Source organism: Ammodytes marinus (genome assembly GCF_949987685.1).
Source record: "Ammodytes marinus genome assembly, chromosome: 13".
Lineage (NCBI taxonomy): Eukaryota > Metazoa > Chordata > Actinopteri > Uranoscopiformes > Ammodytidae > Ammodytes > Ammodytes marinus.
In genome coordinates, this window is record NC_137217.1 from 557,537 (window position 1) to 582,333 (window position 24,797).

The following is a 24,797-nucleotide window of genomic DNA, read 5'->3' on the forward strand; positions in this document are numbered from 1 at the left end:
TTAAATAAATCATTGTACCAATAATGAATTGAATCTTTTTTTCATCCCAGCATTCTTGATATCTTTACTCATAAACCCAATGTATTGCCGAAGATTGACGTGTATTCCACCTCAACCTTATTTTCCAGAAGGTTTGCAAGTGTAGGCCTACATCCTTTAGCGTCAGTCAATATCATAACGTACAGTTGATATACCAATATGTTAAGAAATAGAGTAACAGAAAGCATAAACCTGATCCATTCCTCATCCCCATGGATCCTTCGTTAAATCTAGTCTACTGTACATGAAGGATGTTATCACATTGCATCTTATTAAATCAGTGATCCATCTTATTATTTTATGGTCACTGTCAGCAGACATTTTATGAATAAAAATTTACATTTCATCGTCAAAACAAATTTTTGAGGTCCACCTCACACCTTGGGTGTCATTACCTCGGTGGCACTCGTGGAGGCGCTGTTTAGTCTGGCGCCAGGCTATGACCATCACGTATATGGGTAAGTTTAATATGTGAATGATTGTAACTTAGGAGGCTTCGGGTTTGACTATTTCCTTTGCAAGAACATAAATAAAAATTAAGAATAGTGTCAAACAAAAGTGTCTGGTTGAAATCCAGTGTCTCGTAGTAGGCTGTCAGCTGTGTCACTGTCAAACCTGTCCGCCGCTTACTTCTGGTGACGTCATGCGGCAGCGTCGTTATGGCAACGCGTGCCATAGGCTTTCACCGGCTAATATCTTTAAATAAGTCAAATACTTTAGCGAACTATTTAGGTGATTAAGCTTCACCTGAGCGTTTTTTTTTTGCAAGACATTTGTTTACAAAGTCCCAAGAATAACAAGAATGCATTTAGGCATCAATAAAGTCATAGGTAAAAGTAATCTGGTCATTTAAATGTCACAACTCACAACCACTCGTTTTTCATCAAGGCACATTAAGGAGATAACATAGAATTATATAATATAAAAAATAATTAGAAACACATATTTTACATAGGCCTATACAAATATCTAAAAACAACAACAAAACAATGTAACTCATCAGAGCGTCAGTAAGCCTAGCCTATATCATTGTGTACTTCCGGGTTTGAAATGGTCGTAAAATGATTATTTAAAAAAGTAGCATAGATAGATTTAACACCCAAATCACAATGTATTATCTAGGCTACGTCCCCATGCTGCTGTGGTAATAAAAATGGGTTGGGAAGCGTAAATAATCGTCTTTTATGTGTGTATCAGATAGCCTACGTAGGCTAATATATGACACATTTGTGTCACCATGGCAACGCGTGGGCATTACAGCGTAACGTCGGTTCACAACATTGTATGACGTCGATTCAGAACATTTTGCTGGCAGGACCGAGCTATATCCACGTAACATCTAAACTAAAGCTAATATGCATTCGCTGAATCAAGATTGTGAACATAAAGTACACATTTCTCGCTAAAAGTGTTAAGATACAGAAACGGCCGTAAAATTCAGCTTTTTACACGGCCTGCCGCCATCTTTCTTCTGTGCTGAAAGTGAAAACTTGAAAGTCACGTGGTGCGGGCGCAGTGTCCACTCTTTACAATGGAACGTCGATTTTTGCTCTGAAACGTTGTCTGAGAGAGTGATCGTCGTTTGCAGAAGAGTTCTCTGAGGACGTTTTTCTCCGGAGACTGGGTTGCCCAAAAATAGCTTTTTTCATCAAAAGCAAGACTAAATACTCCCTCATATCATAAACACAGTTTTTCTACAACACATTCATGTTTTATTAGGTTTCTAAGTGGTGGGACACTTTTTGTCACCACCGTCAAGACAAACCATTAAAATGTAAAAAGAGAGATTCTGTCTCAACGCCATGTTTGCTGCGTTCTGAACCAAACCAACGCAGCGTGAGTGTCAAGTCATGACGCATTTGCAACGAGCGGAACCGATAAGCGGAATCGTTAAGCAGGCATGTTAACGATTCCAAGGAATTGGTTGACTCGGGGCCGGTTCTGAAGAGGAACCGGGTCTCCATTCCCATCTTAGTAATACTGTAATTTAATTTGCCTACACATAGGGTTTGTATTTTTTCAACATAGCACCCTGCTTTGTCCCACTTCTCAAGAATCACTGATATGTTTTCTTAAAAAAGTACACAATGGTTGCATTGCACAGCTTTTACTACATGACATGCACACACTTACAGTACTGTTTGACATCATATGCAAAGTGAGTGAGAACAGCAACATGAGATGACCACAGACATTTCAACCAATCATAAGCAGTAGTCACAATGAAATGATAGATAGATAGATAGATAGATAGATAGATAGATAGATAGATAGATAGATAGATAGATAGTCTTCATTTATAAATTATGGTGTTTAAAAATACCTTAATACACTAAATGGCCAGAATGACAGAGACAACATAAGAGAGGGAGGCACAAGAGGAGATGCTTGAGTAAAATAACTGGACAAAGGGGACTTAAAAACACAGTTAAAGCAGCCCTGCGTCCTGGCGAGAGTAGTGTAGCTGGTTTAGGAGGTAATGTAATGATGCCATTTAACATCACACACTGGTCCTCCTAATCTGCGATACTTCATTCAGGAAGGCAACAAATAACTTGGTTCCCTCAATAAAGTTGTACCTGGGAGAGAGAGTTAAAGGAAGAATATGGTTAAAACACATTTTCAAAAAATGTTGGACTGCTACTTCTGTGGAGACACTAACGGTAACAGAGTATGTATGGAGAGCCACATTTACACTTATATCATATTTTATTGGACATTGGACATTATTATAAGCCCCCAAAGCACAACAAAATAAAGTTCCTGTTCCACTTTGCTGCTGCCATCAGCTAGAAGGAAACATTTTTGGACTTCACCAATATGTACGAAGCATTTCTGCTTTTCTATTGTGACCGTGGTGTTGAATTTATCATCATCATGAGCCTTGAATGTGTCAGAACTGCTCTGCCTATTGTTTGAATAATTACTGAACAGCTGTACACAAATATAGTCAGTTTCTCATTTTAAATGTGGGGCATTGTCTACTACCTTTCATTTAATAATTTTTTTCCTGGAACTCCCATTATCTTGCAGTCATATCTTCTTCATTTGGTGAATATGAGGGCAAAGGATTATTTAAGGATGTATATAAATAGGAGAGGATAAGACTCCTTACCCTGCCCTGTCAAAGATGAATTTCTGTCACTTGTGACAGACAAAGTTTTTCTTATCTTATCTTATCTTACAGTTTTTGCCTAATGCTTACACACTAATAGTGGTTTCTAGGTAACTTTGGTGGCCATGCCCTAAACACAAGCACCAACCCCACAGACACAAAATATGCTTTGCACTGTGTTTGAAATTCTCCAAAACACTTCTTGCAAAACACTACACACAGTTTTTTTTACACAAGACACATTGTTCAAAAATGAAATCTCCTGCAATCATTGGGAAAACCCGTCTATGTAAAATACAAAACACAACCAAATTTGGAAAATCACACAGACTCACACATGAAATATACAAAATAAAACTAATTGAATACAAATCGTTGTGAGCCTTAGCACTACAAATAGACTTCAGGTGAGCTCAGCTTCTTTATGAGACAGTAAGAGTCAGGGGAAGAGGACAAGAGAGAGCGGCAGGAGGACAAGGACAAAGAAGGCAACAGACGGAGACAGGGTCACTATAGTGGACCATGTTATAGATCATGGCCTATCAATATAGGAGCCTGGGCAGAGAGTCCAGCCCAACTACACAATAGCTCCATAATTAGGTCATTTAGACTGGATATCAGGAATATTTTCGCTGTTGGTTCTCAAAGGATGACATTGCATGTGATGTCGATGAGGCAATGTGGCAAACAGGAGGCGGTATCCAAAGGATTCATAATCCACCTATTCGTTGTGTTTTTTTCTTTTGTTGGCCAAAACCATGACATTGCAATATACACTTTTTTCCAGAAGATTTTCTATATTTTTTTCATGTGTCTAATTGAAAATACAGTGGATCAATCTTTCCAAAAAATTCTTCAAGAGGTTGGATTCAAGGCGATATTTCCCCGTTGCTTGGCAAGGAAGGACATTGCCTGTGACGTGGATGAGGTGATGTGGCCAGATGCCAACAGGAGACAGGATCCATAGCCTAAATGTCTTCCAATCATTCCCCTACAACACTATGTTTTGTAGAACATTCTAGTGGTACCATTTCTTGTGTGTCTTTGTGTGTTTTATTTTTTTACTTTTGCAAAAACCTGAAATGGCGAAAAAAAAAAATTATCTGAAGCGTCTACATTTTGTTTTCATGTGTCTAGATCAACTGTAGTGGATCAATCTTTCAAGTCAAAAACCATCCAAAGTACTGAATACATAAAGCCCATCTGTGTGTTGTTGCTGCTAGGAAAGAGTAATTCAAAAGTGCATGTGTGTATTGTTTTAATGCTAAAAACAGTTTTGAAATGGGATTGTTAGGTTTTATTTCAAGAGTTTCATTTTGCCGTATAAATTAGAAGATTATCTCCCTGTGCTTTGTCCTATTCGGCCTGTGTGTTAAGTTTTGACACATTGGGCCAAAGTCTGCAACATGTGTGTAAGCAATCGGCAAAAACTGTAAGCTCTTGAGGTCGGGTTGAGTCCAGGGGCCTATTGCATAAAAGTGGAATAAAGACATCCAGGATGATTGATAAAGCCAGCCTTGACAAAGTCTAGCCTGGGCACTTTGGATTAGTCAATTGCATAAACGCCAATCCAGGATGTAAAGGGGCTGCTTTGTCAAGCCAGGTGTAAGTAATTCTGCTAAGTGCCAGCCCACAGCTTTCAGAAGTAGACCCAAAGATCGAACACAGATTTACTGATGGAAAAATGGAAAAGACGGCCCATTTTCCCACAATGCCTTGCTAGTTTTAACCGTAAGTGAGGGGGCAGTTCATTTCATACAGAAGATGTATTCTCTGCCAACTGTTCTTGATGTCCCTGCATTGTTTTATGATAAAATAGTTGACAGTGAGCAGTCTGCAGGTGCATCTAAAAAATTTAATATCATGGAAAGTCCATTCAAAAAGTGAAACTTTCATAGATTCATTACACAAAGTGAAATATGTCAGGCCTTTTTTTGGATGATTGATAGATCATGGAATAAAAAAATCCAGTATCTCAAAATATTAGAATGTTACTTACAACCAATCAGAAAAAGGATTTATAATACAGAAATGTCGACCTTCTGAAAAGTATGTTTATTCTAGATTAATTTCACTTCATGTGTAATGAATTTCTAGAATATATTTAAAGGCCTACTTCACCGGTTTGAATATGAAGGTGTATTGAATTCTGAGATCCTATGTAGTATAAATGTGCAAAAAAAAAAAAAAAATCGGTCCATCCTAGCCTGAGAAAAGGCAGAAACCCTATATTTTTTAACCCTATATTTCTCTTTCTCGTGACATCACAGAAAGAGAAATATAGGGTTAAAAAAAAACGTACTTTGTAAATATTACTGTGATGTCACAGTAAAAGACATCACAGTAATATTTACAAAGAAAGTTTTTTTTTTAACCCTATATTTCTCTTTCTGTGATGTCACGAGAAAGAGAAATATAGGGTTAAAAAAACACTCTTTCTGCCTTTTCTCAGGCTAGGATGAACCAATTTCAATTTTTTTCGCACATTTATACTACATAGGATCTCAGAATTCAATACACCTTCATATTCAAACCGGTGAAGTAGGCCTTTAAGTTTCACTTTTTGAATTAAATTACAGAAAAAAGGAATTTTTCATTGATATTGAATTTTGTTTTAGATGCACCTCGATATAGTACATATATATATATAAGTACAAAGTGATTGTATTTGACCCACACTTGCAACGTCATCTGCCATCGATAATCAATTGTATAAATATAGCCTGCAATATGAACAGACTATCACATAAATTATTATAATTTATATCATTGCATCTTAATCTAATTATAAATGGTTCAGGTTAAATCAATTTTAAAAAAAGAACTATTTAACTAAATGACAATGCAGTCTTTTATGTGGTACCTTAAAACAGGCTAATGAAAATAAAGCAATACACAGAAGATCATGGAATAACTGTTAAAAACCTTGATTTCAGATCGGAGTGACAGCTGACTGAGCCAATCACGCAACAGAATAAGTTTATCCTTTACGTTTAGCCTGGTCCCGACCAGGCTAAACGTAAAGGATAAATCTCCATGGTAACTTATGTCCCTCCGCTTTTATGCAACCAGATCATAGCTAACGCAAGCCAGGATAACCGAAATATCCTAGGTTAATCCCTTATCCTAGTTTTATGCAATAGGCCCCTGTTCTTTTCCTTCCGATTAAATCTCAGCTTCTCTCCTGTATCTCCCTTAACTCGCTAGCAGCTTTAAAGGAATAGTTGAAAATGTTTAATCATTAGCTTTTTTCGTCACTCTGGCTCAAGAAATAAATGACAGAAACCTTTCCTTTTACTGTGCCTGCATGTTTGGTGAAGGAATGGGCATAGGTCACTCTTCCAGGTTAGCTTAGCTCAAACACTTGTAGTCAAGGGGAGCCAGTCAAAATATAAACTTTACAAACAGTGTTTGATCCCTTTGCCCATTTCTTCATCAAAATTCATAGGTACAGGAACTGTTTTTGAGGCAAAAAGCTAAAAATGCTATGCCCAAAGCAACCTCTCACTTCGGTGACCAAGCCCTAAACACAAACACCAACCCTACAAAAACAATATATGCTTTGCACTGTGTTTGAAATTCTCCAACACACTTCTTGCGAGACACTACACACTGTTTTTTACACAAGACACATTGTTCAAAAAATAAATCTCCTGCAATCATTGGGAAAACACATCTATCTTAAATACAAAGCACAACTAAAATTTGAAAAGCAGTGTCTTATTCGGCCTGTGTATTTTTTTTAAATTGTTTTGACACAGTGGCCAAAATTCTGGAACATGGGTATAAGCATTCGGTAAAACAAGTGGTGTCAAACCTGCTGATTTTTTCATTCTGTGAGTGCAGCCCGTCGTCAAACCCTCCAATGGGCATCATGATGATGCTTTTCTCTGTCACATCCTGGAAGGTTCTGGCAATAGGGATGGTCCCACCCTCACGGATCAGATCAGGTTCCATATCAAAAACTGGAGAAGGGAGGTCATCTTATCTTAGGGTGTATACACACTGGGAAAGTCTGCTAGTTCACTTGCTTTGGTTCAGACCAAATAGAATTTAAATTTTTTTTATTTGGTGTTGTCCACTTTCATATTGACCCTTTTGCAAGTGAACCAGCATGACGAAGCAAAACTACACATGATCTGAGATCATTCATTCATTGGATAGACATTCTGGGGTGGGGAGAAGCAGGAAGCATGAAGTGAAAACTGCGAAATTGTTAACAATCATAGAGATAGGCCTATATACTGCGATCATGTTTATTTTGTGCCATCAGCAAATAACCACTGTAAGTCTTTAAAATCTGTAGGCTAGACTGCTAGTCATTGACTTTGTAGAGAGAGGAAGGGGGGGAGGGGGGGGGGGGGGTGAACTACTGCCTGATCTAAAGTTTGGTATAATATGGGGTTAAAAATAATAAATACATAGACCTACATCTATAAAAAAAAAGAATAAACATAAAATGATTGTTGTTTTACGTTATGTGGCAACATAATTTTTACTGTATTGTTGCTGCTGGAAGCGCGGCTCACAAGGAGAATAGGCCCAAACTGACACACAGCTGATTTAGGCAAGGCAAGGCAAGGCAAGTTTATTTATAAAGCACATTTCGGACACAAAGCCATTCAAGGTGCTTTACAGATGCAAAAACAAAAACACATCAAGAATAGAGCACACATTAAAAAAATACATAAAAAAAGCGAATGAGAAACATGAATATAAATAAAACATAAAATAATTAAAAAGTTTAAAAAGAATAAAAATAAATAAAAATTTAAAATTACAGGTTAAAACGGAAACAGTAAAGTCTTCAGACCTGATTTAAAAGAGCCGAGTGTTGAAGCGGACCTCAAGTCCTGTGGAAGTTTATTCCAGAGCTTTGGTGCATTAAAACTGAAGGCTGACTCTCCCTTTCTAGTCCTTACTCTGGGGACTGTCAGTAGCCCAGTGTCAGACGATCTGAGAGCTCTGACTGGTTTATATGGGATCAGCAGGTCAGCGATGTATTTGGGGCCTAAACCATTTAGGGCTTTATAGACCAACATCAATATTTTAAAATAAATTCTTAGAGTGACAGGAAGCCAGTGTAAAGACCTAAGAACTGGGGTAATGTGATCCACTTTTTTGGTCCTAGTGAGGACTCGAGCAGCAGCGTTTTGAATTAGCTGAAGCTGTCTGATTGACTTTTAAGGAAGGCCTGCAAAGACACTATTACAGTAGTCAAGTCTACTAAAGATAAATGCATGGACAAGTTTTTCTAAGTCCTGCTGAGACAGTAGCCCTTTAATTCTTGATATATTTTTAAGGTGGTAGTAGGCTGACTTAGTAATTGATTTAATGTGTTTTTTGAAATTCAAGTCTGAATCTATGACTACTCCAAGATTTCTAGCTTGGTGTGTGCTTTCTAACATAACAGATTTAAGCTGTGCGCTGACTTTTAATTGTTCATCCCTGTTACCAAAGACAATTACTTCAGTTTTGTCTTTGTTTAATTGAAGAAAGTTTTGGCACATCCAGTCATTGATTTGTTCAATGCACTTACTCAGTGCTTGTATCGGACTGTAGTCTCCTGGTGATATGGTTATGTAAATGTGTGTGTTGTCTGCATAATTATGGTAACATAATTTGTTCTTGTTCATAATCTGAGCTAGTGGGAGCATGTAGATGTTGAACAGAAGAGGCCCAAGAATGGAACCTTGGGGGACCCCGCATGTAATATTTGTTCTCTCGGATGTGAAATTGCCTATTGACACATAGTAGTCTCTATCCTTTAAGTAGGATTCAAACCAGTTTAGTACAGTTCCAGAAAGTCCAACCCAGTTTGCTAGTCGATCTAGTAATATGCTGTGGTCAACTGTGTCGAACGCAGCACTGAGATCCAATAAAACTAATACAGAGCTTTTGCCACTGTCTGTGTTTAAGTGGATGTCATTGAGGACCTTAACCAGAGCGGTCTCAGTGCTGTGGTGTTGACGAAAACCTGACTGGAAAACATCAAAGCAGTTGTTCATTGCCATGTAGTTATTTAACTGCTGATAGACAGCTTTTTCAATGATCTTGCTTAAAAATGTCAGGTTAGATATGGGCCTATAATTGTTCATGACTGATGTTTCTAGGTTGTTCTTTTTTAGGAGTGGCTTGATGACTGCTGTTTTCTGGGCCTGTGGGAATACACCTGTCCGAAGGGACATGTTGACAATTTCTTGGACATCTGAGGCCATACAGCTAAAAACTGTTTTAAAGAAACCTGTGGGTAGAATGTCAAGGCAACAGGAGGAGGAATTCAGGTGTTGTATAATGTCCTCCAGGTTTTTCTGGTTAATCAGACAAAATTCTGTCATGGCATTTGGATTGATTTCAAGTGGGCACAGGGATAAAACATATCTTGAAACCGGTATTGATGTGATGACAGCTTGTCTAATTTTATGAATTTTGTCAGTAAAGAAGGAGGCAAATTCATTGCAGGTCCTCGTGGAGAGAAGTTCAGATGCTACTGACACAGGAGGGTTTGTGAGCCTGTCAACAGTAGAAAATAGGGGACGTGCATTGTTCTTGTTTTTGGTGATGATGTCAGAGAAAAAAGACTGCCTTGCATTTCTCAGTTCCGAGTTAAAAGTGCGAAGTTTTCGAAAATTTAGCTGGCTGTCAGTTCGGCGCAGCTCAGCTCCAAACTGACACCGGGATAGTATTGAAGGTCTAACCCAGGGGTGTCAAACTCTGGCCCGCGAGCCAAATCTGGCCCGTTTCAATATTTAATCTGGCCCGCGAACCAATTCGGTAATTCCATTAAATTTGGCCCGCGAAAAAAAAAAAAAAATGTGATTTTTTTTATTTTTTTTTTCTCTCATGCGGAGCCTGTGCCATATCCGCACGTCGCACACGCTCCCAACCGTTAGGACACTCGCACAGCTTACCACTAGGAATGTCTGCTGAAAGTTCCACAGCTCAGGATTTTAAGCCATGAATTGATGAACTTGCATTGAAGAAAATATGTCAGTTTTCTGAGGGCTGTAAATAGGCCAATCTATGTGGCTAAATAGCATGCTAATATGATGATTGATTGTGTCAACTATCTAAAGATGAATGCTAACATTATCTGGTCTCTAACTTTTGCCTCAAGTTACAATATAGCTCACTAGCTAACGTTAGATAGCCGCTGATAGCCCACCCCTTTCATTTCCAATGGTGGCTTTGCATTTCATTACCAATGTAAAGTGTCATAAATAGTTAACACTGGTGCTGGGTCATGATTCCTATAAAAAAATAAAATAAAAAAACGTGATATGTTTTGAAAGTGCAGAAAGTTATGAAAAATCCAAGAGAAAACATATTGTCGCTCAATCCAGGATGCCTGAGAGCCTTACTGCATTATAGTCCTTTATAATTGTTTCACCAGGAACCTGAATGTTGTCTTTTCCTTTAGAAAAATAAAGACATTTCCACAATAAATTGATGCAGAAAAGGCACAGAAAACAGGAAATTAAGTGTTTGACGCACAAAAATTTCTGGGGGAGCACCCCCATACCCCCCACCTATAATTTGTCCCCCAAAATATGTAAACAAAACCTAGCCTATGCCCCGTATGTACGCAGGTTATATACCTAGATATGTTGTTTGATTTTTGGAATAAAAAGCGACATGTCTGGCCCTTCGTGTGATTATCATGTCGTAATTCGGCCCTTTGTGAAAATGAGTTTGACACCCCTGGTCTAACCCGTTATCATGGGAAGCAAAATAAAAACACGCACTTTATGCAAAGCGCAGCGTGAACCTGTTGGCACTGTGCAGGAGACGCTCCCCTCTCCTTCATCTGATCGCTGAACACATCAGCATGTTTACGCGTCCTATCAAATGCAATATATTGGCTCGGGGCTCCCGGTCAAAACACAACTAATCTTCCTCACAATGGTGACAACAACACTTTACTATAACGTGACGCCGATTTATTAAAAAAGACAATAAAGAAAAGGCACAGTGTTTGGGTCGGATCGAGTCCGGCCAAATTCACACCACAGACGAATTGCAGGAGACCACCTCTTCAGCTGGGTCTTGTGCGCTTGTTTGGTCTGCGATTGCTGTATTCACACCTGCCTGAAAGATGCGCACTGAAGGCGGAAGTGCACCTGAGTTTGTTTCAACCGAACTAAAGACGGCAGGTGTGAATACACCCTTAGAGTTTAATGGACAAAAACTCTCTTACCACAGAATAAATCAGCTGCAAATGTGGAGGGATTATACTATATACAGTGTACTGTATAAATCTGTGTGACTTGAGAAAGATTTCCTGAAGCAATTCTGTGTGTGTGTGTGTGTGTGTGTGTGTGTGTGTGTGTGTGTGTGTGTGTGTGTGTGTGTTGTGTGTGTCTGTGTGTTTGCTTGCGTGCGTGCTTGCGTGCGTGCGTGCGTGCGTGCGGGTGGTTGATGGGTGCTTGCAAAAAGTACATCAAGCCATTTTAAAGCACAATGACAATGCGCTTAAAAAAGAATCAACAGTAGAGACAAGAGTAAAATGGAATCACAGAGGAGAGGCCAAAAGATAATAAAAAGTAACATCGTAAAAACACCTCCATAATAATTTGGTGGCAGGTTGTTTCTAAACCTCTGTGCCCTGATAGCAAATAAGTCATCAAACTCTAATTTTGAAACCATCAAGAACAGCAGGAACTAGGGCTTAAAACACGGCATGGGCTAGCGTGCTGTTATGTTTGGCTGCGCACAGCTACTGATCCTGGGTCAGCCTCAACTTAGAGTGACTGTAGTACAGAGCCGGTGTGATGCACGGGGCGGATCATTCTGCACATGCGTTAATTGCGATAAAAAAAATTAACGCGTTAATTCCAGAAATTAATCACTCTGCGTTAACGCGATAATTTTGACAGCCCTAGTAATTTTATATCACGATATGGATATATATCACGGTATAGTATTTTTCCTTTAAATTCAATGGATTACAATAACCGTACTGAACTTTAATCACATTAGATTATTTTCATATTTTGCTTGGAATTTAAATTTGCATACAAAAGAAAAACTGGTGCAAAATACCACACCAGTCTGGCTTTAGTCAGTCAGTGCAAAATAAAAATGACAGCATCAACCAAATAGCCTACATTTTCCAATTGATAGTAGCCTATATCAAAATAATGAAAGACTTGAATTTTCCTGCAGCATTTGCTCATCTTCATTTAAAAAAGCTGTCAAAATTAACTAATGAGCAAATGTCTGGTAATACTTTAACTCCAGCTTCAACACAAATAATATTTTCAAGTTTGACATGTTACATAAAACCAGCCTTGCTGGCTGTCTCCAACAATAACAGCACGGGGGTGAAGCCCCGAGTAGGCTAAAGATGTCATTATTAGCCAGCTAGCTCACGAGAGCTAACCCATGTAGTTTGCGGCTTAAAACAAGCCAACTCTGCGTCACGGCAACAGCACGCTGAAGCAGCAAGCAAGTTTCCTTTGCCCGATGACATTTTTGACCGTTAATACCAGCTGCTCTGCCACCGTGACACGGGGTTGGTTTGTTAACTGTAGTGATGGCGCACTGGGGGCCAATCCGAATAGTCTTTTGTGCATAGGAAATTTCCTTTCCTATCGAGATGAACCGGAAGTACTCGGCGGATAGGTGAATCGAATTCTCAAAATGCTTAGGAAAGGCATAGGAAAGGAGCCTCGATTCATCCTTTAACCCTCCTTTAGCATAGGTTACTCCGGACCAACCTATGCGAAAGGAAAGGAGATAGTGGTATCCCACAATCCTTTACGGCGGCAAGATTTAAAGCAACAGGCCACCGCCGGAGAATACGAACAAGAGGTAAAACAGAAGAGAGGAGAAGAGAGGAAGATTTAACTCGGCTAAAACAAAATACCCCCTCCCCCATAAAGATAATAAAGAACTCATAAAAGACCAACATCATAATAGTTATTTTCGTAGCACATAATTTACACCATAAGGAAATAAAATACCAACTTCACATTTAATGAAGTTACTGGGGGCAGTTCATTTCAACATCAACATAAGTGTAGCCTCTTTTTATTCCACACATTCACATGAATTGGGATATATGGGAGTGATTCTCACTCTGTTGGCGACAACCTGATTAAAATCAATATGAAAAGAACGCATGGATCAAACGATCTCTTGTTGTAGTCAATTTTCAGAGAATAGGCTATAGTGTAGTTTCACGCTAGTGACTTACGTCAGCAATACTCGCCGTCGCGCAATGACGTCGGTTAGGAAAAGTGGAGTCGAATTCATTTGAAACAGTGCTGTCTTTTCCTATGTTCGATAGGATGCACCTTTCATCTCTCCTTAACCCCGATGACGTTTAGGAGGCTTATAGGTTAGGAGATATTGGACTATTTGGATTGGCCCTGGAGCTAGACAGCTAGAGCAACAGATGAGGCTTCTTTTGTTGAGGGTAAAGAAGCTGTATTGCAGCCCAGAACTCTGCTGCAGAGCCCCCGTGTGGCGCGGCGGTGTAACTGCAGTGTAACTGTAGGGACTCGGAGGGTCAGCTGCCTCCCGATCTATCTATGCTCCCGCCACATTAACTTTTTTTCTCCGCAGTATAAACGGTATGGCCAAATCTCTCCCGGTAGACACTTTCATATCGTCCACGATATGATATCGTCATATTGCCCAGCCCTAGCAGGAACTATGCACTACTGTGTTTTATTTTTGGGCTTATGGCATTATACAAAATAAGAGGCTATTTGATACAATATACAAAGATAAAATCACAAGAAGCGACAAAATATGACATATTACTACTACTCATATATTTGTATATTTGTTTGCAGTTTGCTTCAGCTTTCCTGTCACTATAAAGGATTTTGATGCAGGGATGGTTGTGTTTTCTGTACCTTTCTTGATGGCAGCCTTCCCAGCCTCATAGAGAGGATGCTGAGTGTCAGCCAGCCAAGGCTTGGCTCCAATCACCATGGTGACTTTCAGCTTATTGGGACTCTTCCTCTTGGCAAATACAGAGTGAAGGTAGTCTGTTACCTAAAGTTAACCAACAAAATAAAAGCAGAAGCGGTTTATGGTAAGAATTAATGAGCATAAAAAATATGTTGTGTTGTTTTTTCAAATCAGAGCATTTACATCCTGTTTTACCTGTTTCTTGACCATAGCAGGGTCCATGTTGGGAACTTGTCTGATGGAAAACTTAGCAGTAACCTTAGCAGGAATGACAGTCTTTGTGCCAGGGTCAGAGAATGCCCCCTCAATGCCATGGATGGAGACAGTAGGGTATCGCCACATGTGGGCCAACAGGTCAACCTACAGGATACATACAGTGACAATCAGAATCAGAATCTCTTTATTGTCATTGCACAAAGTGCAACAAATTTGGGGTAGGAGGCGCTCTCGAATGAAGTGCATTTTTTCAAAACAAAAACAAATTAAGAATAGGTAAAAAAATTTAGAAGGTTTAAAAGTAAGAGTGAGAAGAAAGGGTTTGAAGTCTTATCTTGTTGCATTATACACTGTCCGGCCAAAATAAAAGTTGCCATCTGGATTTTACTAAGCAAATAGGCAAGAGCCCTCCATCCGTCAAAAACAGTGATAAATATGTTTCAGTGGGCAACAGCAAGTTATTTAACCCTAACTGATGTAAAGATGTAACTCTTGTTCAGAGGGGTGAAATTACTGGCCTGCATAAAATAAAGAAAACTACTCAGGAGAAGATGAAACTACTGAAATCATGTTAAGAACTGTCCAATGCATTATAAAAAACCTGGATAGACAGGGGGGAACCATTAGCCTGGTCCAACCAGACCATCGTACTTAATTTCATTTGTACAGAAGGTCTGGAACTGCCCTATTGACAAACATCCACTCACTTGGAGGCGGATGTCTGTTGAAGTTTCAAACTATTGCAGAGCTGCCAAGTCTCACTCTTTGGCCGTGAGACACACGCAAATCAACCAGTTCACACTCTCACACGCCACACCTCAAATTTCTCACGCGGAGAAATTAATCCCCAAAATAACATTTGTTTTGCGGGACTTTTATTTTAAATTTCTTATTTTGAAAAGCTAACAGACATGAGTGCCGTGACTTCCTCTTTCTGAACGCGTGTTAACGTTATGCTTTGATGTGCACTGTGTATTCGAAGCGGGAGGCGAGCATGGACATATAAAGGAGGCGAGCCCCCTATCCGCACCTTCTCTTCCGAGGTGTGTGTTGATAGCGTGCCAAGTTACCGCTGATAACAATTGTGTCCTCGCCGGCCGGTGAGCGCGTGTGCATCAAACATATTAACCCTTCAATCTCACTCAAGTAAATTCAGAAGATCTTTGGATCGTTTTGTATATTGTTTTTGGTAATTTAGTTTGAAAATTAGGTTAGCAAAGTAACAAATGGCTCATCCGCCAATAAAAATGCTTTTATTCTTCTGTGTAATGAACTGTAGCCTATGTATTGCACATGTATAGCACTTTTCATAACACAGGAGGGACCAAGTAACCCAGATGTTTTATTTTAGCCTAGTAGTTTGCATTGGTGTTGAACTGTTCCCTATTTTTTTCTTCTTTGAATAAAGCCTAATGCTGCTAGTAAAATACCACCAGCCACTCATCCCTCAATAGTAGACATGATATACAGGTGAAACTCGAAAAATTAGAATATCGTGCAAAAGTTCATTTATTTCAGTAATTCAACCTAAATGGTGAAACTAATATATTATATAGACTCATTACATTCAAAGTGAGATATTTCAAGCCTTTATTTGTTATAATTGTGATTATTATGGCTTACAGTTTATGAAAACCCCAAATTCAAAATCTCAGAAAATTAGAATATTACATCAAATCAATAAAAAAAAAAATTTAAATACAGAAATGTCGGCCCTCTAGAAAGTATAATCATGCATATGTACTAAGTACTTGGTTTGGGCCCCTTTTGCACGAATTTATGCCTAAATGCGGGGTGGCATGGATGCTATCAGCCTGTGGCACTGCTGAGGTGTTATGGAAGCCCAGGTTGCTTTGATAGAGGCCTTCAGCTCATCTGTATTGTTGGGTCTTGTGTGTCTCATCTGCCTCTTGACAATACTCCATAGTTTCTCTATTGGGTTCAGGTCAGGAGAGTTGTCTGGCCAATTAACACAGTAATACCATGGTCAGTCAACCAGTTACTTGTGGTTTTGGCACTGTGGACAGGTGTCAAGTCTTGCTGGAAAAAGTAATTCAGCATCTCCATAAAGCTTGTCAACAGACAGGAGCATGAAGTGCTCTAAAATCTCCTGGTAGACAGCTGTGGTGACTTTGGACTTGATAACACAGTGGACCAACACCATCAGATGACATGGTGCCTCAAATCATCACTGACTGTTGAAACTTGACAGTGGTCTTCAAGCCCCTTGGATTTTGTGCCCCTCCACTCTTCCTCTAGACTGTGGGACCTTGATTTACAAATGAAACGCAACATTTAATTTGGATCAGTGATGATTTGAGGTATCATGTCATCTGCTGCTATTAGTCCACTGTGTTATCAAGTCCAAAGTCACCACAGCCATCAACCAGAAGATTTTTGAGCACTTCATGCTTCTGTCTGTTGACAAGCTTTATGGTGATGACAATTTCCATTTCCAGCTAGACTTGGCAGTACCATAAACCACTGGTAACTGGTTGACTGACCATGGTATTACTGTGCATGAATGGCCAGACAACTCTCCTGACCTGAACTCTATAGAGAAACTATGGACTATTGTCAAGAGGAAGATGATACACACCAGACCCAACAATACAGACGAGCTGAAGGCCACTATGAAAGCAACATGGGCTTCCATAACACCTCAGCAGTGCCACAGACTGATAGCATCAAAGCCATGCCGCATTGAGGCAAGAATTTGTGCAAAAGGGGCCCAAACAAAGTACTTAATACGTATGCATGATTATACTTTCTAGAGGGCCGACATTTCTGTATTTAAAAACCTTTTTTTATTGATTTTATGTAATATTCTAATTTTCTGAGATTTTGAATTTGGGGTTTTTATAAACTGTAAGCCATAATAATCACAAATATAACAAATAAAGGCTTCACATATCTCACTTTGCATGTAATGAGTCTGTATAAGATATTATTTTCACCTTTAAAGTTGAATTACTGAAATAAATGAACTTTTGCACGATATTCTAATTTTTCGAGTTTCACCTGTAGAATAATTACCTTTATTACTGTTTAACCAAATGTTTTAACAATAGGCCACAGGAGATATTTGAAAGCACTACACATCCATTGTAGGCTATTCAATTAAATTTGTGTCAGCGAAACCGTGAATGTTCTCTTTTACTTTAAATAAAAATAAAAATTAATGCAGAAAAGGCACACATTGCTTCATAAAAATTCACCAGAATGCAGGAAATTAAGTGTTTAAAACATTTTCTGGGGGGGGGACCCCCGGACCCCCACAATGTTTAATTAAAACCTGTCCTACGACTTTGCAATTCATGAATTTGTTTATTTTAATAAGATTTTTGATGTTTTATCACATTTTCCAATTGTCTTTTATTTCTGATTTATTATGAACAATATGTAAACTCACAGGACACTAGCAAAAATGATTGGGTGGGGAGAGGACACGGTTTTGGGTCCCTCGGCCAAAAAATCTCACTCCTAACTTTTGGTGAAACTTGCCAGCCCTGTATTGGATCTGCCCAGTGCCACTCTGGATCAGCCAACCAATCGCATAACGTTTGGTCGTGACGTATGTCATGAGCCGGCTTCTGACGGTTCGTTCAAGTTATACAGGGAACTCGGAAATTTCCGACTTCACTACATGTTGTAGTCTATGGATCTACCGGTAGCTGGCAATGGTAACTTGCTAGAGCCTAACGTTTAGTTATTTGGATGAGAAAGGTTGTAGGCGTCCATACTTTCCTGAGCAGATGCAATGGAACACAGACAGGTCAGAACTTGGAACTACCAAGTCGGAAATTTCCGAGTTCCGAGTATAAAGGAACGCAGCATTCAACTGAAACTGGAGCGCGACTTCGACGTCATCGTTCTCAGCCACTCTCTCTGTTCACTCAGAAATATGTTCGAGCAGGATTCCACCAGTGTTAATTTTGGCAGCAAATTCTGATTTAGTCTTAGTCTTTTGAATATCACACCATTTAGTCTTAGTCCTATTCTAGTCATCTGAAATCTTTTAGTCTTAGTCTACTAAATATAAGCAGATTTTAGTTGACTAAATCTACAGCGGACTTAGTCGACTGTTTCTTTCTTCATTGAATGGTATTAAGGTTTGAATATGCAATACAGACACAGATGTAATGGTTGTTATCCAAAACATGTATTCTATTTCATTCTTAATAATCTCACATACAATCAGTGTACCTGACTGGATAGGGGGGAGGGGGGCTTTAAGAGCCTTTGCCCGGGGGCCCATTATCTCATGATCCGTCTATGAACCAACTGGATTCCACAATCTTTTTTTCTTTTTGCGGGGAGCATGCACAAGCATTATTTATTAAAAATTGAAAATAAAGAAAATAAAAAAAATAAGTGGGGGGCCCCACACTAGGTCTTGAAATGGGCCCCGAGATCGTTAAGGCCGCCCCTGGGCAGCAGCAGCATGCAGTTACGTGCTGATAAAATTGAGCAACTGTGCTTTCCTTTAAGCAACACTGCTGCCGCTGTGTGTGTTCGGACTTCTTTTGCATCAAAGCCTGTTTGATAATAAAATTAGAGGTTTTAATTGAACGCTGTCCATACGTCGGAGATGATTGTAACTTACTCGGGTGAAAACAGAAACTAACGGAGGGAGGCGGCAGTTTCACAGTTAATTTCCTATATAGTTGCGCAGTCAGTTTGGGGACATGGTTCTGTGTATTCAAGATCGAGCCTCTACAAACAGATCGCGGAATTTAGCCGTTCCCCTAGACAACGTTAACAGGCAGGATATCCCTGACTATCATTTTGTCCATCAAACCGCAGAGTTTTTCTGCACGTCGGCTCTCTCCACCCGCTCACACTGCCGAGGTTTCTCGTCGATTTTCACAGACACAGGGGGCCTATCCGAAAAGTCCAATCTCCTTACCTATAAGCCTCCTTTCCTATGCCTTAACCCCTAAACGTCATCGGGGTTAAGGAGAGATGAAAGGTGCTTCCTATCGAACATAGGAAAGGACAGCGTTGTTTCAAATGAATTCGACTCCACCTTTCCTAACCGACGTCATTGCGCGACGGCGAGTATTGCTGACGTGAGTCACTAGCGTGAAACTTCCTTCTCCGAAAATGGACTACAACAAGCGCTCGTTTGATCCATGCGTTCTTTTCATATTGATTTTAATCAGGTTGTCGCCAACAGAGTGAGAATCACTCCCATATATCCCAATTCACATGTGGAATAAAAAGAGGCTACACTTGTGTTGATGTTGAAATGAACTGCCCCCAGTAAACTTCATTAAATGTGAAGTTGGTATTTTATTTTCTTATGGTGTAAATTATGTGCTACGAAAATAACTATTATGATGTTGGTCTTTTATGAGTTCTTTATTATCTTTAGCCTGTGTGTGTGTGGGGGGGGGGGGGGGGGGAGTATTTTGTTTTAGCCGAGTTAAATCTTCCTCTCTTCTCCTCTCCTCTCTTCTGTTTTACCTCTCGTTCGTATTCGTGTAGAGTCGGTAAACTCCGGCGGTGGCCTGTTGCTTTAAATCTTGCCGCCGTAAAGGATTATGGGATACCACTATCTCCTTTCCTTTAGCATAGGTTAGCCAGGAGTAACCTATGCTAAAGGAGGGTTAAAGGATGAATCGAGGCTCCTTTCCTATGCCTTTCCTAAGCATTTTGGTTATTCGGATCACCTATCTGCCGAGCACTTCCGGGTCATCTCGATAGGAAAGGAAATTTCCTATGCAAAAAAAAGTTTTCGGATAGGCCCAGGGTCGCATTCGCTGCTTTGCACTGATTGGATTTCTTCCCAACTTGTCCCACAGTTCTGATTGGATCTCTTCTCCATTCGTCCCGCCCTAACAGTTTCGTCTCGTTCCTATTCGTAGACTATAGTGTCAGTTATATTCATCTCAGTCTTCGTCATCATATCTGCCTTTTTATTTAGTTTTCGTGCATGAAAAAGGTTTGTTGACGAATAATTTTCGTCATAGTCTTAGTCTACGAAATTAACACTGGATTCCACTAATACACCCCAGCCCCAGACTGTCTACTGAAGTGAAATGAAAATTGAGCGGAAGTAGGTAGGAGGGCGGTGCCAGGCTAGGGAACCATCATCTTTGAGGAAGAAATGTTGTCGAAAAAAAAATCTTTAATGATCATGATGGGAGATGACTTAAAATAAATTTAATTATTTGGTGGAATCAAAACTTAAAATAACGACAGTAGAACTCCCAGCCAGGTTTAATAGTGAAAGTAAGAGCATTTCCACACAGACAATGCAAAGAGAACATAAGGGATATGGACTATGCAGATGTGTAGCCTTAAGAAAACCACTTATCAGTGGGGCGTATCAGGATAAAATGCATACATTTTGCTCCAGAGAAATGGATAAAGGTTGTGTGGTCTGATGAGACCAGATTGACTGTTCCAGAGTGATGGGTAGATCAGGGTAAGAAGAGAGGTGGATGAAGTGATGCTCCCATCATGCCTACAGTGGTGGCCAAAATGACTAGAACACCTGACAGATCTGAAAATATTGACCTTTCTTTTGCCTCCAAAACATGTCAAAATGTTCATGAGATTTGCAGATGGTTGTTCTGAGCACAACAAATATCAAATGAAGTCAGTCCTACTGTTTTTATCCACTTTTAACTTTAATATTTGGTATGTCCACCTTTTGCAGCAATCACAGCAGCACATCTCTCTGGCATAAAGTCAACAATATTTCCTGAAAACTTCAACACTAATGTTATCACATGCCTTCTACAACTCAAGCCAAAGGCTTTCCTTTGAATACACAATAGATCTGTCCAGTTCATTTTCCAACTCACCCCAAATTAGCTTGATGGGGTTGAGGTCGGGACTTTGAGGGGGCCAGTCCATTATGTTCAAAGTTCCAGCAGATCCCTTATGTCCCAGATAGATTAAACATTATTTAACTAGATAAAGTTAAAGAATGTTTAGCTAGATATGTTAAAGGTCACATATTATGCTAAATGCACTTTTTAAATGTGTTCTAACATATCCATGGGTCCACGGTGTGCCTAGAGACTGCCAAAATATAAAAAAAAATAACAATCTCTCCTTTTCTCACTCTCCCCCTTTCTGAAACCCCCACCCCTCCCCCCAATATACTCCAGTCAGAATTCTCGCCGACTATTACGTGCTAGTCGGCACAGCCACATCCCCATATTTTCTTTATATGTCCATGCTTCCCCCCCAGAAACGTCCACCGTGCACTAGTCTATGATAACCCCACCCCCCCCCCCCCCATTTCTTATTGGTCCACGGCCCCGAGATCCGATGGAAAATTTTCCGAGCGACAGCCATGTTGTTTTCCCCGCTAAGCGACAAGATGCCCTTAGTACAGCCTGAATGTTACATACATCAACACAGAATGCTTTTGCTCATACTCCACTAATTTATCTTAACCACAGCAGTCTATTAATGCCTCGTTTTTAATAACACAACGGATAGGAAGCTACCTGTGCTTTTATTTAAACGGTGAAACTAAAATAATAGTTTTTATTGGTAGTTTTGCCTGACTGGTGTATAGCTATTAGCTTTGGGACAAGCAACCAGCTTTTGCTCATAACACGCTGTTTATATTCCCCACAGCAGTCTGAAAATGACTCGTTTTTAACATGACAAAGGATGGGAAGATATTCCTGTAGAAATCACACTTTAAAGCTACTGTTTTCACTGGTTTAAATCGTCTGAGTCTTATTTTTAGCGTTAGCGCCCATGTAGCTTCGGTTGTAGCACCAAGTTTTGCTCCTAATACACTAACTTAGCTTTCCCCTTGCAGTCTAATAATGCCTCGTTTTTAATAACACAACGGATAGGAAGCTACCTGAGCTTTTTTTAAACGGTGAAACTAAAATAATAGTTTTTATTGGTAGGTTTGCCTGACTGGTGTATAGCTATTAGCTTTGGGACAAGCAACCAGCTTTTGCTCATAACACGCTGTTTATATTCCCCACAGCAGTCTGAAAATGACTCGTTTTTAACATGACAAAGGATGGGAAGATATTCCTGTAGAAATCACACTTTAAAGCTACTGTTTTCACTGGTTTAAAACAGCTATGGCTTAGCTCCGGGTAAAAACTGTGTTCGCAGTCACGCAGTGTCTTGTCTCTCTAGTATCGCGAGAGCACGGCAGAGACGGTGGGAGAGCCCCATGGACATATAAAGAAAGCCCGGCAGAGAGGTGGGAGGGGCCAGCCAGATCGCACAGATTTCATTTTTCATTTTCATTTAACTTTTATTTATCCTCGAGAGACAAATATAGGTCATCCTGAGACCAGAGGACAATCAGGGTATAGAGGCTTGCTACAATAAATGATCTGAACGGGTTTTTCAGCAAACATCTAAAAAAATAAGTATTAGGGACTACTTAGACCATATACAATTGACAGCAAAGTGCATAATATGTGAGCTTTAAGGGTCATTGTCCCATTGAAAAATAAATCTAGGCCCAATATGATGACTCCCAGATGGTACTCCATGCCTCACAAGAATGTTGTGGTATACTCTATGATGCCATCTACTTTCACTAAGTCTCCGGTTACTGTGGCTGACATGGCACTCCACACCATAATACTACGCCTCCATGTTTAACTGTTGGCAAGAGACACTCATTTTTATATCTCTGCCCCTCCCTACATCGAGCAAACATTCTTCGCCTTTTGCTAAAATGTTCGAACTTCGACTTATCAGTCTACAACACTTTAGACCAATCTTCCTTTGTCAATTTCTTGTGTTCTTTTTCAAATTTAAGGCATTTCACTCTATTTTACTCTTTCAATAAGGGTTTCTTTGCTGCTATTCTACAAGTCCTTCTTCTTCCAGTTACCGACGCAGTTCTTAAAGACAGACACTTTTGCACCTATAGTCATTGTGGTGTTGATCTCCTCACAGTTCTCATAAGGTATTTCTTCAGTACTGACTCATTTAGAGATGCTTTATTTGTTAGTCTGAAAGTTTTTTTTTTATTTTTTTTTTTACTTCTCCCCTTTTGGTTTTAGTGTGAATTGCATCATGGTGGCCCAAAGTGTACTTTACAGTGCTTGTGTGAAATAGGCCTAACTCGTTTTTGGTAAGGGAAATGACCTAAATGTCTTTATCATGGCTCTATTCTATGTTTCATAGAGCATAGTGATGACTTTGTTGATATTTAAGTTGTTTTATGGGTATAATAATGGCCAATTCAACAAAAACAACTGGAATGCCAAGTGTTCTAATCATTTTGGCCAGCACTGTAGTGCCGTTAAAGCCTGTGTGGCAGTGTACAGTATGATCTGGGGTTGCTTCCGTTGGTCAGGTCTAGGTTCTAAGCAACCCTGTGCCAAATAAAGCTCATCAAAATGTGTTACGTATACAGTATGTGCCGTAATCAAAGCTAAAGATGGTCCAACAACATTTTTGACTTTTTTTTGGCCAGGCAGTGTATGTGCCTCAAGAAGATTATTTGGACCATTTTCAGGAATATACTCATACCTTGTTGCTGTACATGAGCTGATTAACACCGATCTTGTTCTTGTAGTTGTCTATATCAAAATGGATGTCCTGGTACATTCTCCATTCTTCATCAGAGAGTGAAGCCACAGCCTCTCTGATTCCAGGTATCAGGACCTTACCACTGGGGCTGATCATTGTGTCTAGATCAAGTATTAACAATAGAATATTATTGCTGTGGTTCTCCCAACCGGCTACCAAACTTCCTTGGTGGCTAAGGGGTAAGGAATGACCGTGTGAATGAATAATGGAGTATACCACTAAAAATGCTAAAATATGCTCACCAAGAATGCCAATGAGGTCAGTCATTGGTTCGATCACAGTGCCTCCATAAACGCCAGAATGTAAGTCATGTTTAGGTCCTTGGACCTTCAAACACACATTAGGGAAAATGTTACAGCATGTGACAACCAGGTGCAGAGTGTGTGTATGAGCAAGGATAAGGTACAACATTTGAAACAATACATAATAGTTTGGATCTGTGTTTCTGGTAGAATCGTTACACAACCTCGGCAAAGAAGTAGCAGTTTCCTCTGGTGCCGTAGGTGAGGGCCGGCCGTCTGCTCAGCCAGCCACAGTCTGAGATAACGATGTAATCCACGTCAGAGAAGAAGGTGTCTCTCTGGGCCAGGATCATAGCGTCCAGGCCATTAGAGCCCGTCTCCTCCATGCCCTCAATGACAAACTTCACATTCACTGGCAGTTCCTGGTGAACAGAATGCAAGATGGTGCTACTACTGTTAGATATGTTTGGTAGAAAGTGGCAGTTACAGCAAGTGGACAATGAGCAGTAGGAAAATTATCTAATCATTGATGACAAGCATGCCTTTTTATGAAATTGTAATGGGGTTCTAACATGCTTTGCGGACTAACATGAGTCATTAGCTTCATGTAAGACACATCTTGTCACTCCCACACAATTCCTTCCCCTTAATACATCCAGCTTCTGGCTGAGGCACCCTCTGGAGCCACCACCCACGGGGAGAACCACAGGGGACAGATG

At 39.8% G+C, this 24,797-nt stretch overlaps 1 protein-coding gene across 1 annotated transcript in view; it reads right to left on the minus strand.

The window, feature by feature from the left end:
- Positions 1–2,412: 2,412 nt before the first annotated feature.
- The window catches only part of LOC307259947 (cytosolic non-specific dipeptidase-like), a gene marked incomplete at its 5' end in the record, with an annotated part of 49,146 nt that continues 26,761 nt past the window's right edge, over positions 2,413–24,797 (minus strand). The window contains 7 exons of the mRNA XM_080040038.1: positions 2,413–2,618; positions 6,972–7,119; positions 14,020–14,161; positions 14,273–14,437; positions 23,777–23,937; positions 24,079–24,163; positions 24,303–24,500. Of these exons, the coding sequence (XP_079896164.1) occupies positions 2,540–2,618; positions 6,972–7,119; positions 14,020–14,161; positions 14,273–14,437; positions 23,777–23,937; positions 24,079–24,163; positions 24,303–24,500 (978 nt within the window). The 3' untranslated portion in view covers positions 2,413–2,539. The remainder of the gene's footprint in view (positions 2,619–6,971; positions 7,120–14,019; positions 14,162–14,272; positions 14,438–23,776; positions 23,938–24,078; positions 24,164–24,302; positions 24,501–24,797) is intronic.